This window comes from Limulus polyphemus, unplaced genomic scaffold (genome assembly GCF_000517525.1).
Source record: "Limulus polyphemus unplaced genomic scaffold, Limulus_polyphemus-2.1.2 Scaffold935, whole genome shotgun sequence".
Classification (NCBI taxonomy): domain Eukaryota; kingdom Metazoa; phylum Arthropoda; class Merostomata; order Xiphosura; family Limulidae; genus Limulus; species Limulus polyphemus.
In genome coordinates, this window is record NW_013666545.1 from 353,970 (window position 1) to 372,168 (window position 18,199).

The 18,199-nt window shown below is 30.2% G+C and overlaps 1 protein-coding gene across 1 annotated transcript in view; it reads right to left on the reverse strand.

Annotated features, from left to right (window-relative positions):
• Positions 1 to 18,199, reverse strand: part of LOC106461331 (DNA repair endonuclease XPF-like) — a 42,131-nt gene that overhangs the window by 1,586 nt on the left and 22,346 nt on the right. The window contains exons 11-20 of the mRNA XM_013921149.2: positions 17,513 to 17,582; positions 12,566 to 12,641; positions 12,194 to 12,336; positions 10,129 to 10,356; positions 8,572 to 8,781; positions 6,510 to 6,647; positions 5,075 to 5,176; positions 4,415 to 4,501; positions 2,574 to 2,747; positions 1,215 to 1,355 (exon numbers count right to left, since the gene is read on the reverse strand). Coding sequence (XP_013776603.1) covers positions 1,215 to 1,355; positions 2,574 to 2,747; positions 4,415 to 4,501; positions 5,075 to 5,176; positions 6,510 to 6,647; positions 8,572 to 8,781; positions 10,129 to 10,356; positions 12,194 to 12,336; positions 12,566 to 12,641; positions 17,513 to 17,582 — 1,369 coding nt within the window. The remainder of the gene's footprint in view (positions 1 to 1,214; positions 1,356 to 2,573; positions 2,748 to 4,414; positions 4,502 to 5,074; positions 5,177 to 6,509; positions 6,648 to 8,571; positions 8,782 to 10,128; positions 10,357 to 12,193; positions 12,337 to 12,565; positions 12,642 to 17,512; positions 17,583 to 18,199) is intronic.

Below are 18,199 nucleotides of genomic sequence, written 5' to 3' on the forward strand. Positions count from 1 at the left end.
AATTCAAACACATTATTCTACAGACATACCTTTAATAATTCAAACACATTACTCCACAGACATACCTTTAATAATTCAAACACATTACTCCACAGACATACCTTTAATAATTCAAACCGTTACTCCACAGACATACCTTTAATAATTCAAAGCCGTTACTCCACAGACATACCTTTAATAATTCAAACACATTACTCCACAGACATAGCTTTAATAATTCAAACACATTACTCAACAGACATACCTTTAATAATTCAACCACCTAACTCCACAAACATACCTTTAATAATTCAAACACATTACTCCACAGACATACCTTTAATAATTCAACCACCTAACTCCTTTAATAATTCAACCACTTATCTCCACAGACATACCTTTAATAATTCAACAACCTAACTCCACAGACATACCTTTAATAATTCAAACACATTACTCCAGACATACCTTTAATAATTCAACCACTTATCTCCACAGACATACCTTTAATAATTCAACAACCTAACTCCACAGACATACCTTTAATAATTCAAACACATTACTCCACAGACATACCACCTTTAATAATTCAACCACCTAACTCCACAGACATACCTTTAAATATATAAATAGTCAACTCTACAAACATACCTTTGATAATTCAAACACATTATTCTACAGACATACCTTTGATAATTCAAACACATTATTCTACTAACATACCTTTAATAATTCAACCACCTAACTCCACAGACATACTTTTAATAATTCAAACACGTTACTCCACAGACATACCTTTAATAATTCAAACACGTTACTCCACAGACATACCTTTAATAATTCAACCACCTAACTCCACAGACATACCTTTAATAATTCAACCACCTAACTCCACAGACATACCTTTAATAATTCAACCACCTAACTCCACACACAGACATACCTTTAATAATTCAAACACTTAACTCCACAGACATACCTTTAATAATTCAACCACCTAACTCCACAGACATACCTTTAATAATTCAACCACCTAACTCCACACACAGACATACCTTTAATAATTCAAACACTTAACTTCACAGACATACCTTTAATAATTCAAACACTTAACTCCACAGACATACCTTTAATAATTCAAACACCTAACTCCACAGACATGCCTTTAAATATATAAACAGTCAACTCTACAAACATACCTTTGATAATTCAAACACATTATTCTACAGACATACCTTTAATAATTCAAACATCTCGGCACTTGCATAGGGAGAAGGACACCACAGGATTCGTAAATGAGGAAAGTGGATAGTCAATAAAATCAGTTTTGAAGCTACACTTGTAGCCGAGACTTCAGTGGACAGGTAATATTTTCCCTGTTTAACAGTTTCAAATATTAAAAAATTACCCTTAATTTTTGGCATTTAAACATTTGTAAAATTTCTACTTACTTCAAATTTCAGAAAATGAAAAGAATCAACAATTTATATATCTTATCATTTTAGACACATTTTTCTATGACAATATTAACCAATAATAGTTTAGTATGTATTAAAAGGAACATTTTAAACTTGAATTGTAATAACAGTTTCAACAAAAATTGTTCTTTTATATTAAATAGTCACAGGAGACCTAATAATAGTTGCACACTGTTTTTCTCGATATTTACTTCCCGATTCATACTACAAGCAAACATTTTTGATACCTTTCCCAGTTTAATCAGGACTTTTGATGCAAACCAATATATTTACAAAACAATCAAAGTCAACTACTATGTACTGCTTGATAAAAAGTCTAGACAGAAGAGAGTATGATTGAACGGTCTTTATTAATGGGCTGTATCTGTCTAGGAAATTGTTAAAGGTCGTTATTAACAGGCTGTATCTGTCTAGGAAATTTGTTAAGGTAGTTATTAATAGGTTTATCTGTCTAGGAGTTTTTAATGGTCATTATTAACAGGCTGTATCTGTCTAGGAAGTTTTAACGGTCGTTATTAACAGGCTGTATCTGTCTAGGAAATTTTTAAAGGTCGTTATTAACAGGCTGTATCTGTCTAGGAAGTTTTTAAAGGTCATTATTAACAGGCTGTATCTGTCTAGGAAATTTTTAAAGGTCATTATTAACAGGCTGTATCTGTCTAGGAAATTTGTTAAGGTCGTTATTAATAGGTTTATCTGTCTAGGAAGTTTTTAGTGGTCATTATTAACAGGCTGTATCTGTCTAGGAAATTTTTTAAGGTCGTTATTAATAGGTTTATCTGTCTAGGAAGTTTTTAAATGTCATTATTAATAATTTGTATCTGTCTAGGAAGTTTTTAAATAATGTTTTGAGTTGCTATTGCAGATCTGTGTTAGCAGCTCAAAATGTTGTTTAAAAACTTCCTAGATAGATGCAGTCCATTAATAACGACCTTTTAAGTACACACAAATACTTCTAACATAATAGGTTTTATATCCTTTAATTAAAAAGGCTGGGCCTTTCAAAAGATGTAGGATTTTAGATATTGAAAATAAAATGTTTGGAAAAAGTATACATTGTGTATATTCTATTCACAACGATAATATACAAAAAAACAACTTGTTCATCTCACCCACCTGTAGAGAAAATGCTTTGGTTTGGTCAAACTCGATTAATAAAATTGGTTGTTTATAGTAGCGACTCATTGCCTGGGCTTGGCTATAGAGTCGACCATTATTCAAAGAGCCAATCAGGTCATTAAGGCTTTTCCTTTCCACACATGTATCTGGTGTCAATATGTAATCTCCAACCTCAGAAAAATACAATCAAAGAGCCTATATGGTTATTATTTCATTCAAAATAGATAATTTGCAGCTAGTGTTTCAATACATCTTATAAGAGCTGAGACCAAATAGTAATTTTCAGTAGTAAATACATCAAAATAATAATTTCATTATAGGTTTTTTTTTAAATCAAGAAGCTACTTCCTAATTGGAAAACCCTCTTTATTTCTATATACTCACATTTTTTAATACTTTACTAAATTATTTCAAAACTTTTGATGCAAATTAATTTTTTGTTACTGTGCAATGAAAGTTATTATGGGGTATCGGAAAGTAATGTTATTTTTGTATACTTAAATTTAAATGTTCCTAAATTTGTGCTTTTGTTTCTTTTCAGGTGAATTTGATTTAGCAGGCAAAAGAACTCTTCTTGTTCATCAATTTTCTGTTAACAGAAATAGTTTTCCTCTAATCAAAAAAATGACTGACCACATTCCTAACAAAAATCACATTCGACATTGCATGCTCTATGAGTTTCATAAATGTAATAAGGCAACCAAAAACATTTATGGGGTTTATAAAGATGCTTTGAGTGTCCACAAATGGCAGTGGTGGTTCAGAAAATTTTGATCAGGTGATTTTGAAATCTAAGATTACCATCATTCAGGGAGACCAGTAGAGTTGGACAATGACCTCTTGAGGTCAGAGGTTTGGTCAGATCCCCATCATACCTCCAACAACTGTCAGAAAAACTTAATTCTTCTTGGTCTAACATTCAAGAACATCTTAAACAGATTGAGTAGGTCAATAGACAAGAAGTTCAGGTACCACACAAACTGTCAGATGACAACAAAGCCCAGTGTATAACAATTTTCAATGCATTGAAAACCAGACATGAGAAAGAACCATTTTTTCATCAGAATGTTACAAGAGATGAGAAATTGGTTTATTATGTCAGCACCAAGCACAGGAATCAGTAGCTTAGCCCTGGGCCTGAATCCAATTCCAACAGCCAAACCAAGTCTACATCTGCAGAAAGTCTTGTTAGTCTCGTTGTCCATTTGGTGAGACAGAGTTGGCATAATTCACATTGAGTTACCAAAATCGAATCTATAAGTGCAGACCTTTATTGTCAACAATTGGACCATTTGCACCAGGCTCTCGTTGAAAAACGTTCAGCACTCTTCAAGAGAAAAGGAGTCATTCTACAACATGACAATGCGAGACCACATTCTGCAAGAATGACTCAGAACAAGATCAGAAATTTGGATTTGGAAGTCCTGCCTCACCCGCCATACTCTACTGACATTGTGCCTCTTCAGATTATCATTTATTCAGATCTATGCAGCACCTTCTTAGTGATAAAACCTTTAGAAATAATGATGGCATCAAAACTGCTATCGCAGAATTCTTTGTCTCAAAGGAAACTTCCTTCTATCAATGAGGATTTGAAAGCTTGATTGAAAGATGGTACATTGTCATTAATAATAATAGGGATTATGTAACTGATTGAAAAATAAATACTTACCTTTAAGAAGATCTTTTACTGTATAAGGAAAAAAACATGACATTACTTTCCAGTGCAACTAATAATTACTGTGTACTGAAATTATTAAATTATTGAGGATTAATTTTAGCGTAGTCAAATATAACATCATTACAAACATACAAAAATTGGATGTCTTCGCAAGTACCTCTAATGTAATAGGTTCTACGTCTATACCTCTTCTGTGAATGAGAGATGGCAGGTCACTTCTGAATTCTCGAAGATCAACAATAATCTGAAAACAGTCAAATAGAGCAGAAACAATAAGACACTAAATCAGTTATTTAATGCTGAAAAAATCTAAACAAATTAATAATTTATGTTGCCAATCAACGTTTATGAAGACTGTTCTTAATTTATTTGGTTTGGTTGATTGTTTGTTTGTTATTAAGCATTGTGGGTGCTTCAACCCAATTTTAGCATTATAAGCCTTCAGATTTACCACTGAACCACTAGGGAACTATTTATTTGAAACATTTGAACTTAAATTGAAAATTTGAAAGATACTTGTAACATACTGCGAAACTTGAGCTTCTTCATAGCCTCCAGCTAAAATTTCTCGAGGGGAAAGATACTGGCCAAAATACACCATGCCCTTTTAAAAAGGGTAAGCATCAACAGATTACATAAAAGAATACATGCTAATTTACAGCTAAGATGATGCTTCCTACAATACAATAACATAACATCTTGCTTTTAAATTGAAATGATAAATTATTTTACACAATAAATTGTTAATGAAACAAAAGGCCTTATGAGAAATATTTACAGCTTCTAAACTTTCTACAATAGAAGAAAAGTAACATACTTTTTGTTGGCATGGAACTTTTATTTCTCCCTCAGCTTTTCCAGCATTGACTGTCTGATTTGCCGCTGTTATGCCAAGCCAGTTCTCTGGTACAACCACAGACTAGCATGAGATAACCAACAATAATTTAAAATAAAGGCAAATCAACCATTAATTTTATTGTAATTTGAGTTTAAGATAAGGAAAACATGCAACTAAAAATTAGAAGCCTACTACAAAAACAGCACTAGAGTTTATTCTATAGAAGCAACTAATGATGCTCGAATATAGTAAGTCCTAGACTAAAATTTTAAGTTTTACTCAGCACTGAAGAGAATTTGAATTTTATTGTAATGATATCATAAAAAAATCATTATATTTACTTTTTAAAATCATCTAGAAAAGTAAACATTTTAAATATGCTCACATTAGGTAGAAACAACAACTGCTAAACAATACAGTTTCAAACTATACCAACTCATTCGAACAGCTAGATTAATGCCAAGGATTGTTACTGAGGGAAACTTAGTATATAATATTTCAAGAGGTCCTTTTTTTTTGTTCCAAAAAAATTATAAATCTAAAACTAGAATTAGCTGATAATTTCCTTTATCAGTTTATCATAACATTATTTGTCAAATAGTTAATAAGTAGATAAGAATTAATTACACAGTCAGAAACAAAAAATAATTAAGCAGCACACAAATATGTTGATGATATGTCAACAGAATTTCATAAAAAAACTCAAATGGAGTACTGATAGTGCTTTTCAAACACACTGATATTCTGCTTGTCAGAAATTAAACTGATCTTATATTCATATTGAGTAACAATATTTAAATTAACAGAGTCAAGAATTTTTAAATAAATTCCTTTTATTCATGTGCATAAATAAATTTCAAGAAAAAACATTATTTTTTATCTACATTTACCATGTTGGCATTTGTTATTACATGAAAAACTGCAGGTTTTTTTCAATGACTAACATTTTAGTTTGTTTTAGCCATTTTAAGTTGTCTTTCATGGGAATCTAGAATTCTTTACATTGTTTGGAAATCCATAGCACTAAGTGTTAGAGATAAATCTGTTGTTAGATAAGTTTAGCTATTTAAAAAGATTACAGCATGCATTTATCCTTATGGTGTTCATTTTTGTGATATTTTATATGATGGAGGTCAATATTTTTAATTGGTACTTATATTTACCACAAAGGTAATCAATCATTATTGTTGTGCTTTGATTCCATTCCTTTGGTGTTCATCTCTATTCACGTGTAAGATTTTGCACTAAACTAGGTCACTACATTATTCTTGTGACACTTTGCTTTCATTTACAGGTAAACATTACTTTTAAAGTAACTCACTTTCGTTCACATGCCTTTTAATATTCAGTTAAACACACAATGTCTTTATATATAATTAACAAATACACAGAGTATAGGTATATTTCTGCTTACTTCTCTTTTCTTCATGAGGTATTCAAATGCTTCTTTTTCCTTCCTGAGTGCCGTCAAGTATCTCTGTTCTTCTGCAGAGCCTTGATACATTAAAAGATATACTTGCACGGACAGGTGTGGTCTAAACGCTTGATAAATCTGCAGTACATGTGAACCAGTTTAATTATAAGCTCATAAGTAAAGGCACTAAAAGTTCTAGGACCTATTAGATAAAAATACAAATCCTGTATAAACTATTTCCATATATACTTTATCCTTAGAACCACTGATGAGGCCCACAGACCCTTTGGCTTTTTAAGCACATTTTTCTAAACTGCTTATGCACCAAATAACTTGAATATCTATAACTTTGTTTATATCATGGCCCCTAATAACATGAGTCACATTAGAAATGTAAACAAAAATACTATTGCAATTAATCCCACTAATATTTTTGTCACTTTTTATTACAGTGAGTGTTGTAACACAACAAAAACATAAAATTACTCCATGATGCAAAATGTGAGCCACACCAGTAGTGAATAGTATAGAAACAAGTCAGCAATTTTAGGGTTAATATAACATTTATCACTTTCTGTAACTGTTTACCAATCGAAATGAGGTTACTGCCCCAACATAGAACACAAGATATCAGTGACACAAGGTAGAGTGCAAGGTACCAGAAACATAACTGACACAGTGTAAAGTACACAGTACAAGTGATGCAATGAAGACACAATACCAGTGACTCATGGTAGAGTGTGCATTACCAGAAACATAAAATACATTGTAAAGTAAAAGGTACAAGTGATGCAGTGAACACAAGATACACAAGTTAGAGTGTACTGTACCAGAAACATAAAAGACAGTGTAAAGTACAAAGTACAAGTGATGCAATAAAGACAAAATACCAGTGACACAAGGTTGAGTGTACAGTGTAAAGTAAAAGGTACAAGTAATGCAGTGAACATAAGATACCAGTGATACAAGGTATTGAGTATTTATAAACTTACAAAAATGGGGAGTAAAAAGTTTTAGCCTTAAGTTAAGTTCTTTGAAACATAATTATGAAGAGGAAACCCAAACTATACTAACCAAAAGAGATTTTAAAAATCATCACTATTTTACACCTTCCAATAATTTATGTAATGCTTGTACAATGCATTTAAATAAAGAAGTTTGTATGCCTAGAATAACATAGTAGACTGATGAAGAAATGTAAGATGATGACAGTATGATTTCTTTTAATTCACAATGATAGAAGTGGTGAATAAATTGGTAACTGATTACTTTAAGAAACTATTGATATCTTACTTCTTTCTGTAAAAAAACACCACCATCATAATAGTAGTAAATTAGATATAATTTGTTTGTGTAAGCCTGTATATCAGTGAAATAGTTTTGACAAACAGGAAATAAAGCCAGAGCTATGGATTTAAAGTTGAAGAAGGGACAGAAACAATTTTTACCCCTCTAATAAAACATCAAAAGTCACAAGTTTAGTCTGTGTTAGTATAAAGTTGAAAAAGTACAACTTGGAGCCTTGTAAAAGTTTTCAGTTTGTCAGATTTAACGTAAGATGACCAGACTGGACAGAGTTAGTTATACAGTATAGTCTGACAAGTTACAAGCTTAAACCTGCTATCAAACTTTGTCACTACAAGCAGTATAGTCAGACAAGTTACAAGTTGAAACTTGCTATCAAACTTTGTCACTACAAGCAGTATAGTCAGACAAATTACAAGTTTAAACTTGCTACCAAACTTTGCCACTACAAGCAGTATAGTCAGACAAATTACAAGTTTAAACTTGCTACCAAACTTTGCCACTACAAGCAGTATAGTCAGACAAATTACAAGTTTAAACTTGCTACCAAACTTTGCCACTACAAGCAGTATAGTCAGACAAATTACAAGTTTAAACTTGCTACCAAACTTTGTCACTACAAGCAGTATAGTCATACAAGTTACAAGTTTAAACTTGCTACCAAACTTTGCCACTACAAGCAGCATAGACAGTCTTAAAATGGAAAAGAATAATTGTGAATTACAGGAAAATAAAAAAATAACTAGAGTAAACTTACTTCAAGTTGTCTTACAACCCCTACATCTGCATCATACATTACAATGTATTTTGGGTAGAATTCTGTCAGTATCCACTGCAAACCAAATGGATCTTTTTCTCCATGGAGGGGATAAATAATTGTGGGCTGGACTATTATAGGTTCTTCTGAGGTGTTTTTGGAAGATTCAATGGAAGCAACCAGCTCATCTCTCTCTGAAGAATCATCACTCTGATCCAAAAAAAAAGTGATAAAATCATTTATGTCACATTTAGTTCAATTAATAATTATAAGCTTTCAATAGCATAGCAACACACAAAATGGTCCTTTTTTTTCAAACCATTTACTCATTAAATTCACAAAACTACCAGAATTACTTTTTCAATATTTTTCAGAGTATGTGGTAGTTTTAAGATTAAGATCTAATGATTTTTCTTGAAGAAGGGCTTATTGTTGGATATACAAGACTGCTCAGTTTAAGAGTTATTAATTAGTTTATTTAGTGATTTAATATTTAATGATTATCTAATTTTCATAACAAGTGTGTTGAAAGATAATTATTTTAAAAGCGATAATTATGACAAGTTTCGTTACATAACTGTACGAGACATACATTGTGTATGTAGTTTAATTGTTTTACTAGGCTTTTGTAATATTGTTGACTTTATCTTACTTGAAGCTTCTAAGTGTTTCTCATTATGTTTAATATTGTTGTTACTAGAGGGCTAGATATTTCTAGATTTAAATATATATATTCTTTTTTCTGTCACGTGTTATAAATACGTGGAGATACAGAGTGCAAGTAAAAAGGAAGTTAATGAAACTACAAGTAAGATGAAGTTAGACTGCATGATCATGAATTTAGCCATAAAGAGTGTGTAGTGAAGACTTTTAAAGGGTAATAATCACAGACTGTATCGTAATAACATAGTAGAGAAGAATAATTCGTCTTGACAGTTGGGTTCTAAAGTAAATAAACCAACCTGAGTGGACTTTTGATGTAAAAGAGAATTATTTAATGCTTTGTATACATGATAACCCACGGAGTAACATAAGTAGATTTATCACTGATTGTACTGTAATCAGAGTAGACGAGGATAATTTGTCTGGTCACAGGGTGTTCTAAAGTAACTGAACCTGCCTGAGTGGACTTTGCCAAAAAAAAAAAAGAGACAATTATTTAAACTCTGTATACAACTGTGATAACCAATAGTGTAACAAAGTTTTGTACATAAGTTTGACTTGTTTGAATATATTATTTTAAAACAAGTGGATTGTGTAGTGTCTGTTTATTGTTGAAATTTATTGCCAACTAGTCACAGACACCTACTGTACAGAATCTGGCCCTATAAAAACCTGACAACTTTATATCGTGTAACAAACTACATACTTCTGCATTCAAAAAATTCCCTCTCTTCCATTCATAGTCACTACTAAGCTATTAACATTTCAAAAATTATTTAAAGAACAAAAGTATATTGAGAAAATTATGTTAATTTACTATAAAAGTCCATGTAAAATCCTGTTATATCACATATTGAAACAAAATTTACTTTTACACCAATAGAAATTACTTACAAGGTTGACATTTTCCACACACACCTCTGGATGAACACAATCATGATCTGATGCAGCCATCTGTGTCAAAGTTCTTTCATTCTTAACTTTGGGTTTTTTCTTCTTCTTCCCGTCTTCTTTAGGTGGTTTTGATATTTTGTAATTCTCTGTTGTAGAATCTTTAAGATCGGGTCTTAACAATCGATTATAGAGACGATTTAATAAAACATCGGCTCCACTACACAGTAACTAAAAAAAAAGAAGGCACTGTTTACTTTTCTGATATCATGTGATTTAAATTTCAGCACAACTAAAAATACTTTAGTCTAAGTCATTAAACTTTATTTCTGTTTATACATGATAAAAATGTCAGGAAAATACAGCTTAAATTAATATTAAATAGTGATTTCTAATTTTCATTATTTTATTCACATTCCACTTGTGTCTACAAGTTTCTGTTAACACAAAAAAATTTTTTTTCAATCATAAAATTCCTTTAAAATTTCAGCTTTTGTTCACAATAATTACATGCACATTTCAATATAAAATAAATATAATTTCTAAACAGGAAATATTTTACAACTTTTGTCCCCCCTAAAGATAATTCTTAAATATTTCAACGTAAATTGAGAAGATGAACATCACTAAGTGCAATTTTAATTCGAAAATTCAGCTTAAATTAACGTTAAATAATGATTTATAATTTCCATTATTTTATTTATATTCCACTCATGTCTGCAATCAAACACTAAGGATGAGTATCTTTTTACAAAACATAACTAAGTTTCTACAGTTAATCCTTGTAACAGTTAATACTCAGCTGTGGGAGAAATGATCACAATCAAACACTTTCTTCTTAAAAACTAAGGATGAGGATCTTTCTATGAAACATAACTAAGTTTCTACAGTTAATCCTTGTAACATTTAATACTCAGCTGTGGGAGAAATGATCACAATCAAACACTTTCTTCTTAAAAACTAAGGACAAGGATCTATCTATGAAACATAGCATTTTCAGTTCTCCTTGTAACATTAATGATCAGTCACAGGGAAATGATTGCAATCAAATACTCTTCAACTCATAATTTGAAAATAAATATTCCTTAGACAATAAACAGGATACTTACATGTTAAATTTTATTTATTTAACATGAGCTTTCAGTTAAAATATTGGAACAATCACCAGGTGAATGCAGAGCCAGTTAGTGTAGTGGCAACAGCTTATTTAATTATATAAAAATTTACTGATTACAGTTTGCAGTTTAATTCTGATAGTTGCTCTATTTTCAAGTTATTTTCCCAGTTCTTCTCTTTCTTTAATACTTCTTTTGTTTGCACGCTCCCTTTTTTTCTCTGTTTTTCAGTACATCAAAAATTGCTCACTTTTGTAACATTTTTTAAAATCCAACTTTGATGTATTTGTGTGGTGCTATAACAACAAATAAGCAAACTTTCATACTTAACACAAGATTATTTTAACTAACTTACACACTTAATTCCTATCCAATTTGTTTTATAATCTATTTTATAAAGTATTATAACTTTCACTTTATTCTCAAATAATTATTACTAATGGTTTTAGTCTGTGTAGCTTTCAACCTTTTAAAACAAGGAGCATTTACATCTTTAATGTATCTTCATATCCTTATCCTTACATCATATCCCACACTTACATCTTTAATCTATCTGCATATACCTTACCCTAATAAAACAATACATACTTACATCTGTATCCTGTAAGTATGTATTGTTTAACAAGGGTTAAACAATACACACTTACATCTTTAATCTATCTGCATATCCTCTACCCTGATAAAACAATAAAAATACTTACATCTGTATCCTGCAGATCCCTTATCCTTGTTAAACAATACATACTTACATCTTTAATCTATCTGCATATCCTCTACCCTAATAAAACAACAATACTTACATCTTTAATCTATCTGCATATCCTCTACCCTTATAAAACAACAATACTTACATCTTTAATCTATCTGCATATCCTCTACCCTTATAAAACAACAATACTTACATCTTTAATCTGTCTGCATATCCTCTACTCTAATAAAACAACAATACTTACATCTTTAATCTGAGTACGTGTTTTTTCATCATTAACTACAATCAGCACAGGAGCAAACTTGTTATTAATTGTGATATCTTGTTGGATTTCAGTCAAAGTTTTAACCAAAGCCAGCCATTTTGGACTAACTTCAGGCTTTATACCTAGAAAGAGGAGTTCTTAATCATAACAAAATATTTCTTATACATAAAATATTGTGACTCAATCCAAAGGTAAACAGATACTTAAAATGTAAATTTTTCTAGATGTTTTTAAATACTTTGATTTTTTTAAAGTTAATCATTTTATTAAGGCAATTTTCTTTCTTTTTTTCACAGAATATAAAATGTTTATATATTTTTGGAACATAATATATTGTAAAGATAATCATACTTTGTGCCTGCTCTCCATTAGTAGTTTTGGCTACTTTGCTTTTACTTTCAGGTCCAAACACTCGTTCTCTGGCTTGCTACAAGGAGAGGAAGAATATAAAGTTAACATGTTATGCTACCTCCTTAAAAGGAAAGAATTCTAGTAATTAAAAAGAGAAACAGTTTAGCTTAAAACTGAACATGACAACTGAGTACCAAAATATCTAAAGAAAACACATTATGAAGATGTGTGATATATTTCATCAGTATCAAAATTATCCTTTGTCTATTAGTTGCAAGTGGATCAATTGCAGCATAAAATTAACTAGACAAAACTGAAACACAATCATTTAACCTACTCATTCCAGCCTTTGTTCTCAGTGGTGATCATGCTGTTCAGCCAAAACTGACCATTATCTGATTCATACTTCACTTTAATCCCCCTTGTAGAAATGGACAGTTGGAAAACAGTTCAGTGATAATGTTTTAAATGTATATCAGAAAATTTTGAATCCAGCAGTACATCCACTAAAGAAATTAGTTAATTATAATGCCATAAATTAGGCTTAGCATTAAATAATCATATAAAGTTACACCAGTCTTCAAAATCAGGAAATCAAATTCATGAAAAAAAACAAATGCTGCTGTTAATTCATTCAGCATGAGCTCGGTCCTGGGGACCAACCTTGTAATCATTTTGTACTAGTTATAGTTTTCATGCTATAATTTTTTAATTAATAAGTGTATCTTAATGAATTTTGCAGATTATCAGTAAACATTAAAAGGCATTCTTACACAAAATATCAGATTTTTTATTAACCTATAAGATTTTTTAAGTAATGTTTTTCTCATGCCTTTTTTCTTTTGGAATGTTGACGATCCAATATGCAAATTAATTTTGATTTTAAGATTAAAAATACTTTTATGCATCAGAACATTTTTAAATTTCACATGCAAAATCTTTATAACCAGCCAATTTGACAGACCTCAAAATCACCATAAAAAATTATGAAATAAATATAAATTATGCTTTTTTCATTCTAGAATAACTACAAATTATAACATAATAACACAAATGTTTAGCTTAAATCTCACAACATTATACATTTATATATATATATATAATTATTATTTTTATTATACTGGCCTTTTCAGTGGTGTCTGGCTAACATTACAGTAGTTTCAATGACGTGATGCACGTGCACTCATATTACCATATCCAAGAATATAAAACTGGCTTTTACAAAGTGACCTGTCTTGATGTGTTTTAGTGGATTAGCATTTTGTAAAATACAGTCACATTTCAATTATTATAAACAATATATGTATATAGATTATTACTATTTACAAATAAGTTCTAAAACTTATTTTCTTAAAACATAGAACAGTAAATAAAGAAGTATAGCAAACAATTATCTCTTCTAGTTACAAACTTTGTAATTGTTTGCTGCTTGACATAGGTTGCTAAGCCTTATCAAATATCACACGTGGAAAATGTCAAATGAAATAATTTTTTTAGGTTTCATATATACATTTTGAAATAACCAAAAATAATAAATTACTATATCAATATCATAGAATTCCACTATAATTTATGAAGCTTAGTAACTAAGCTGTATTTGGGTCCAAAGAATATGAAATTTTGAGCTCACTAAAGTCTTACCTTACTGCTTCGAATCTAGCATAAAAAGAAAGAATTTGTCACCTGAATATTTCAAAAAGGTTGAGAAAGCTACTAGGGGGACATTTTGATCTTTTGATTGGTTATTCACATGTCAGAGACAGAAGTATGTGTACGTAAGAAAATGTTTCCAAAAATGGAAAGAGGTGGGCGTGGCCACTGTGTTTTAGTCAGTAAATGTAGCAATATCTCGGCAAATAGAAAAGATAGGAGGTTCTTATTTTGTATTCTAGCTTGTCAGTATTGGTAATTTGAGTTCCTAATTTGAAAGAAACTATAGGCTTTGTATTTGGACATCACAAAGATCTAATATGAACCAATGCTGCATTCAACATACCACATGACACACAAAAATTGATATTTAGGTGTGTTTTTTAATACTTACTTTTAAATTAAGAAATTAACTAATGTATAATGCTAAAAATGTGAATTATTATCTATAATTTGATACTAAACTTATTGACATAAGTTCATAAAATAGTAGGGAAATAACATTTTGAATGTGAGTCAACAAACTCAATGACATGACCCGTGTCGATAGAGTTAAATGCATAAATTTGATTACATTATGGCAAATTCCATAATCCATTCTAGAAAGATTCTTCCACTTAAAGATGCATTTAATACATCAGTGGCATACAAGGCAAGCATCCTCACCATGATAAAAAATGAAAAACCTAAATCATAAACTTCATTATTTTCTGCCCACGTGATTTTCAATTTTCACAAAATAGTACGATACAAAAAAAGACACTGTTTAATGCTAGCAACATACAGCACCAGACTCTTAACAACTTTGTTTTCAAGCAATGATCTTCTTTATTATTATTATTACAAGTTATAGCTTTTACAGTAAGGAAGATTTGTTTTTAGAACAGGTATGATGTTTTGATCATTCTTGTGTACTTGAGAATGATTGCACCATTGATCGAAACATCGTACCTGTTCTAAAAACAAATCTTACTTACCGTAAAAGCTGTAATTTGTAATAAAATATACTCAATCAGTAAGTAAACTCAAAACAAAACTATTGATCTTCCATGTTGTTCAAATAACATAAACTTATCCTTTCTGTTTGTTCTGTGTTAAAAAATGTCCAAGATATGTCAAATTATGACAAATTTAAAGTATTAAACTTCACAATAAAGTGAAGGTTCTTAATGAATTAGATGTTTGAACAATGATAATATTTATGGCAGATTCTGATACATTAAGCAAAATAACCATAAGTGAAAACTGAAATTGAATGAAAGATAATTAAAACCCTGTAGGATGTGTACAGTCATGCATATTTTATAGTAAAGTTTTCACTGGTAAATGGATCACCCTAGAAGCCTATCATGTAATGCACTGCATCATCACTTTTGTTTTCAAGCTTTTTTCACTAAATAAAATGTTAAACAAAATTATTAGAGAATTAACAAATAAAATGTCAAAGATACAACATATTATTTATTCATTTATTTGTTTATTTACAAACATCCTGTTCAAAAAAAGTGCAAAAATTTAAATCATGATGTAATGCTTGGCTTATAGAGCCACCTGTAGAATACTCAATGATACAAACAACTCACCTTACCTGACTTAAGATATCCAATACAACTGAACTTAGTGGATCCTTTAACTGATTTATCAGCAGCTTAATTTTCTATAAGATCTTAATCTTTGAAGTTATTCACAGATAAAACTAAAAACTAAATAGAAAAAATTTAACAATTTTTTTTCTGAGATCAGCATTTGTTTTTCATCATAAAATGAAACAGCTTTGCCTGTACGTTGTTCCCAATTTCGGGGTCCCCGAAGAGATGCAGATCATCATTTCTTACTCTTTTCAATAATTACAAACTTGACCAGCTTCAACATTTACAGCGGTCAGTACATAACAACAGAGGCTGGCTTAGAGCTAAAAACACAAGTTAAGAATTTTAAATTAAGGGAATTGTAAATAATAATGTGTTACAGATTTACCATTTTTTCAAGTTCAGTATCTTATAAATGAGCTGATTAAATATGTTGTTATGCAGAAAGTTGCACAATGGGTTTTTGGCACTATGCCTACTGCAGGGATTGAGCCCTAAATTTTTGCAGTACAAACTCTAAAGCTTACTTCTGAGTCATCATGGGGCAAGTTTATGATTTTGCTGTAAGATATTTAAAAAAGCAAACTGATTAAAATACAGAAAACTTTCATTTCTCTTCCACTGAATCAACATGATTGTTTATTGAATTTTATACAAAGCTACTTGTGGGTTACCTGCAGTAGCTGTTTCTAATTTAGAAATGATAGACTAGAGGTAAGGCAGCTAGTCAACACTGCAATCTCTTGAGCTACTCTAATGGAATAGTGCGATTAACCATCACTTTATAATGCTTCTAAAGCTGAAAGGATGAACATGTTTGGTGATAGGATTCCAATCCATAACTTGCACATTGAGAGTCAAGCACCCTAACCACTATGCTATGCCAGGCCTCGGCAACATAACTGACATTTTATGTTTATGTTTCTGAAAGCTTTATCTAAGATTGTAGCTGAATTTCATAAATTTTCTTCATAATAATTTATATATATAAATAAATAACAGAAAACTATTCAAATTCCAACTGAGATCATTCTCAATTTAATGCGGAACGTGATAGGTCGAGCAGATGCACCATAGAAGAAACAGTCTTCAACATGTTTCTGTATTCACACTAGAATTGTCACTTACTAATAATAATGCATCAATACATGTAACATTTAATGTAAGAGCAATGAAAATCACCATGATACTAGAAACAAATGACTTTATAACAGTAAGTTTGTTATTTTTCTTTAACTGGACACTCAATGTTTTACTTTACAGTTTCTTCAGGACCATTCCTTTAACATACACACCATTATGTGATGGATACAACCGTTACGGTTAATTGAGTGTTCAATTAAAGGAAAATAATAAATTTGGTGTTGTAAGGTTGTTTTTTACTAGTATTAACATGTCTTCTATAAACCAATATGCACTATAGAAATTAAATAATGAATTTCACTACGACATTTTAGGAAAATACTCTGATAACATATATGGACAAAAAAGTATAAAACCTAAAAAAAAAATTATGTATCTAAAAAAAACTTTTAAAACCATATTAAAGGGCAGTATTGGTCCTTTTTGCAAGAAAAAAACAACAAAATTATAAACAATATTTTTAAATACACATTTCTTTGTAAAAAAGATTAATGATAACTTCCCATAAGATATTACATTTATTAAGATATAAAACTGTAATAAAGATTTGAATAATTTTACTTACTATAAACATATTTTCAGCTGAATCCAAAAATAACCAATCAGAAATCTGAAAATTATTGGTTACACTGTCCCTGAAAATGCAATAAACACATGCCATTATGCTTTAAATGTCAGAAAGTTTAAGAAGTGTGTTATGTATTAGGTCATCAAGAAATTAATGTCTCGTTTCCGAGCTGTCTTTAATATTTCAAAGTGGGATACTCGTCATGAAATTTGATACGTACGCGCAACTCAGAATATTATTAAATATAGTGGTGTTATACCTAGTCAAGTCTTGTATAATTCAAAATTCCAAACGTACTTACTTTAGTATTTTTCCATAAAATTTTATCTTAAAATCTAAACACTTAGAAGCAATGAAACGTTTTCTTTGAAATGTTTATAAATTTCGAAACAAATAAAATGTTTTTATATTAGGTTGTTAAGAAATTAATGTGTTTTGGAACACTTTCATTTACCATCCCCCCAAAAAACGTACATTACATATAATAGTTAAATGAACCGAATAAATGTCACGTTAATGTAGCCAATATAATGTGTAAAGTTTAGTATACTCTAACCCCTTATAGTGATGGCAAATGATGAGACACAAATTTGACATGTAATGCTGTTTGAATACAAGAAGGAAAACAACACCTCTGTAGCCACAACAAATATCAAAGACGTTTATGGAAATGTTATGAATGTT